The sequence below is a fragment of the Oryx dammah genome, unplaced genomic scaffold (genome assembly GCF_014754425.2).
Source record: "Oryx dammah isolate SB20612 unplaced genomic scaffold, SCBI_Odam_1.1 HiC_scaffold_15, whole genome shotgun sequence".
In the NCBI taxonomy this organism is placed as follows: domain Eukaryota; kingdom Metazoa; phylum Chordata; class Mammalia; order Artiodactyla; family Bovidae; genus Oryx; species Oryx dammah.
In genome coordinates this window covers 48,483,181-48,484,562 of record NW_024070199.1, presented here as the reverse complement: position 1 = coordinate 48,484,562, position 1,382 = coordinate 48,483,181, and the positions used below count along the sequence as shown (strand labels likewise).

The 1,382-nt window shown below is 62.5% G+C and overlaps 1 protein-coding gene across 1 annotated transcript in view; it reads left to right on the top strand.

Moving 5' to 3' along the window:
- MUC5B (mucin 5B, oligomeric mucus/gel-forming) overlaps positions 1–1,382 on the top strand; it is a 26,337-nt gene that overhangs the window by 16,377 nt on the left and 8,578 nt on the right. The window contains exon 34 of the mRNA XM_040255228.1: positions 20–1,323. Within this exon, the coding sequence (XP_040111162.1) occupies positions 20–1,323 (1,304 nt within the window). The remainder of the gene's footprint in view (positions 1–19; positions 1,324–1,382) is intronic.

Below are 1,382 nucleotides of genomic sequence, written 5' to 3'. Positions count from 1 at the left end.
CTGCCACTGTGACAGTAAGCACGGCCACCCCCTCCACAGCCCCTGGCACCACTGCCACCTCTCTTACAGTGCCCACGGCCACCGTCACCACAGCGACAGTGCCCACGGCCATCACCTCCACTGCCACCATCTCTACAGCTGCCACCTCCAATGCCACAGCCCCGACTGCCACGGTTGTCACTGCTACAGTGCCCACTGCCACCATCTCCGCTGGCACAGTCCCCACTGCCTCTACTGCCTCCAGCACCACCTCCACTGCTGTGCCAACACCCACACAGACCAGAACACAGACGGGGAGCACAGTGGTTCCTGGGTCCCCTGCCAGCAGTGCCACAACAGTGCCTGCCCTTTCCACGGGACTCACGACCCGAGCGACATCCTCGAGTCCAGGCCACACAAGCACACTCCCAACATCTCCTCGAGGATCCACGGGGTCCACCACACCGGGGACAGCCACTTCGGTCCTCCCAACTTGGAAAACCTCACAGGGGCCCACCTCGGTGTTGGCAACGACTCAAACCTCCACAGCTCGGCTGCAGACAGAAGCACCACTGAGCACAACAGGCACCCCGTCCACCCAGCACCCCAGGACCAGCACCCCAGTGCCCGCTACGGCCACCACTGGGCCCACCACCAGCCAGGGCACGACCAGCTGTCAGCCCAAGTGCACGTGGACAGAGTGGTTCGACGTGGACTTCCCCACCTCGGGGGTCACAGGTGGAGATATAGAGACGTACGACAATATCCGGGCTGCAGGCGGCAAAATGTGCTGGGATCCAGAGAAGATCGAATGCCGGGCAGAGAGCTACCCCGAGGTCAGCATCGACCAGATTGGGCAGGTGGTCAACTGCAGCCTGGAGACAGGGTTGGTGTGCAGGAACGTGGACCAGAGCGGGCCTTTCACCATGTGCTTCAACTACAACATCCGCGTCTACTGCTGTGACGATGTCCGACACTGCCCCGCCACAGCCACCCCAGGCCTCCGGTCCACTTCCCTGCCCTCTAGCAGCTCCACAGCAACGGGGCCGTGGCCTCCCACCTCCACCACAACCTGGTCCCCATTCTCTACCTCCAAGGTCCTGCCCACGACCCCAAAGCCAACTTTGACTGGTGCCCCCTCCACAGTCACTCTGGTGACTTCCCACATTCTTGAGTCCACTTCTGTGACCAACCTGCCCCCCAGCCCAGTGATGCCCACCACCAGGGCCACCACTCACACCCACTTCCTGCCACCCACAACCTCCAAGCGCACTGCACAAGTCACAGAGCTCCCCACCAGGTCCTCTGAGACCACAACCCGACCCCCAGTCTCCACACTCACCAGTGTGACTGGACCCTCCACAGCGACCACTGAGAGAACCTCCACCCCCACGAGTGTTCCA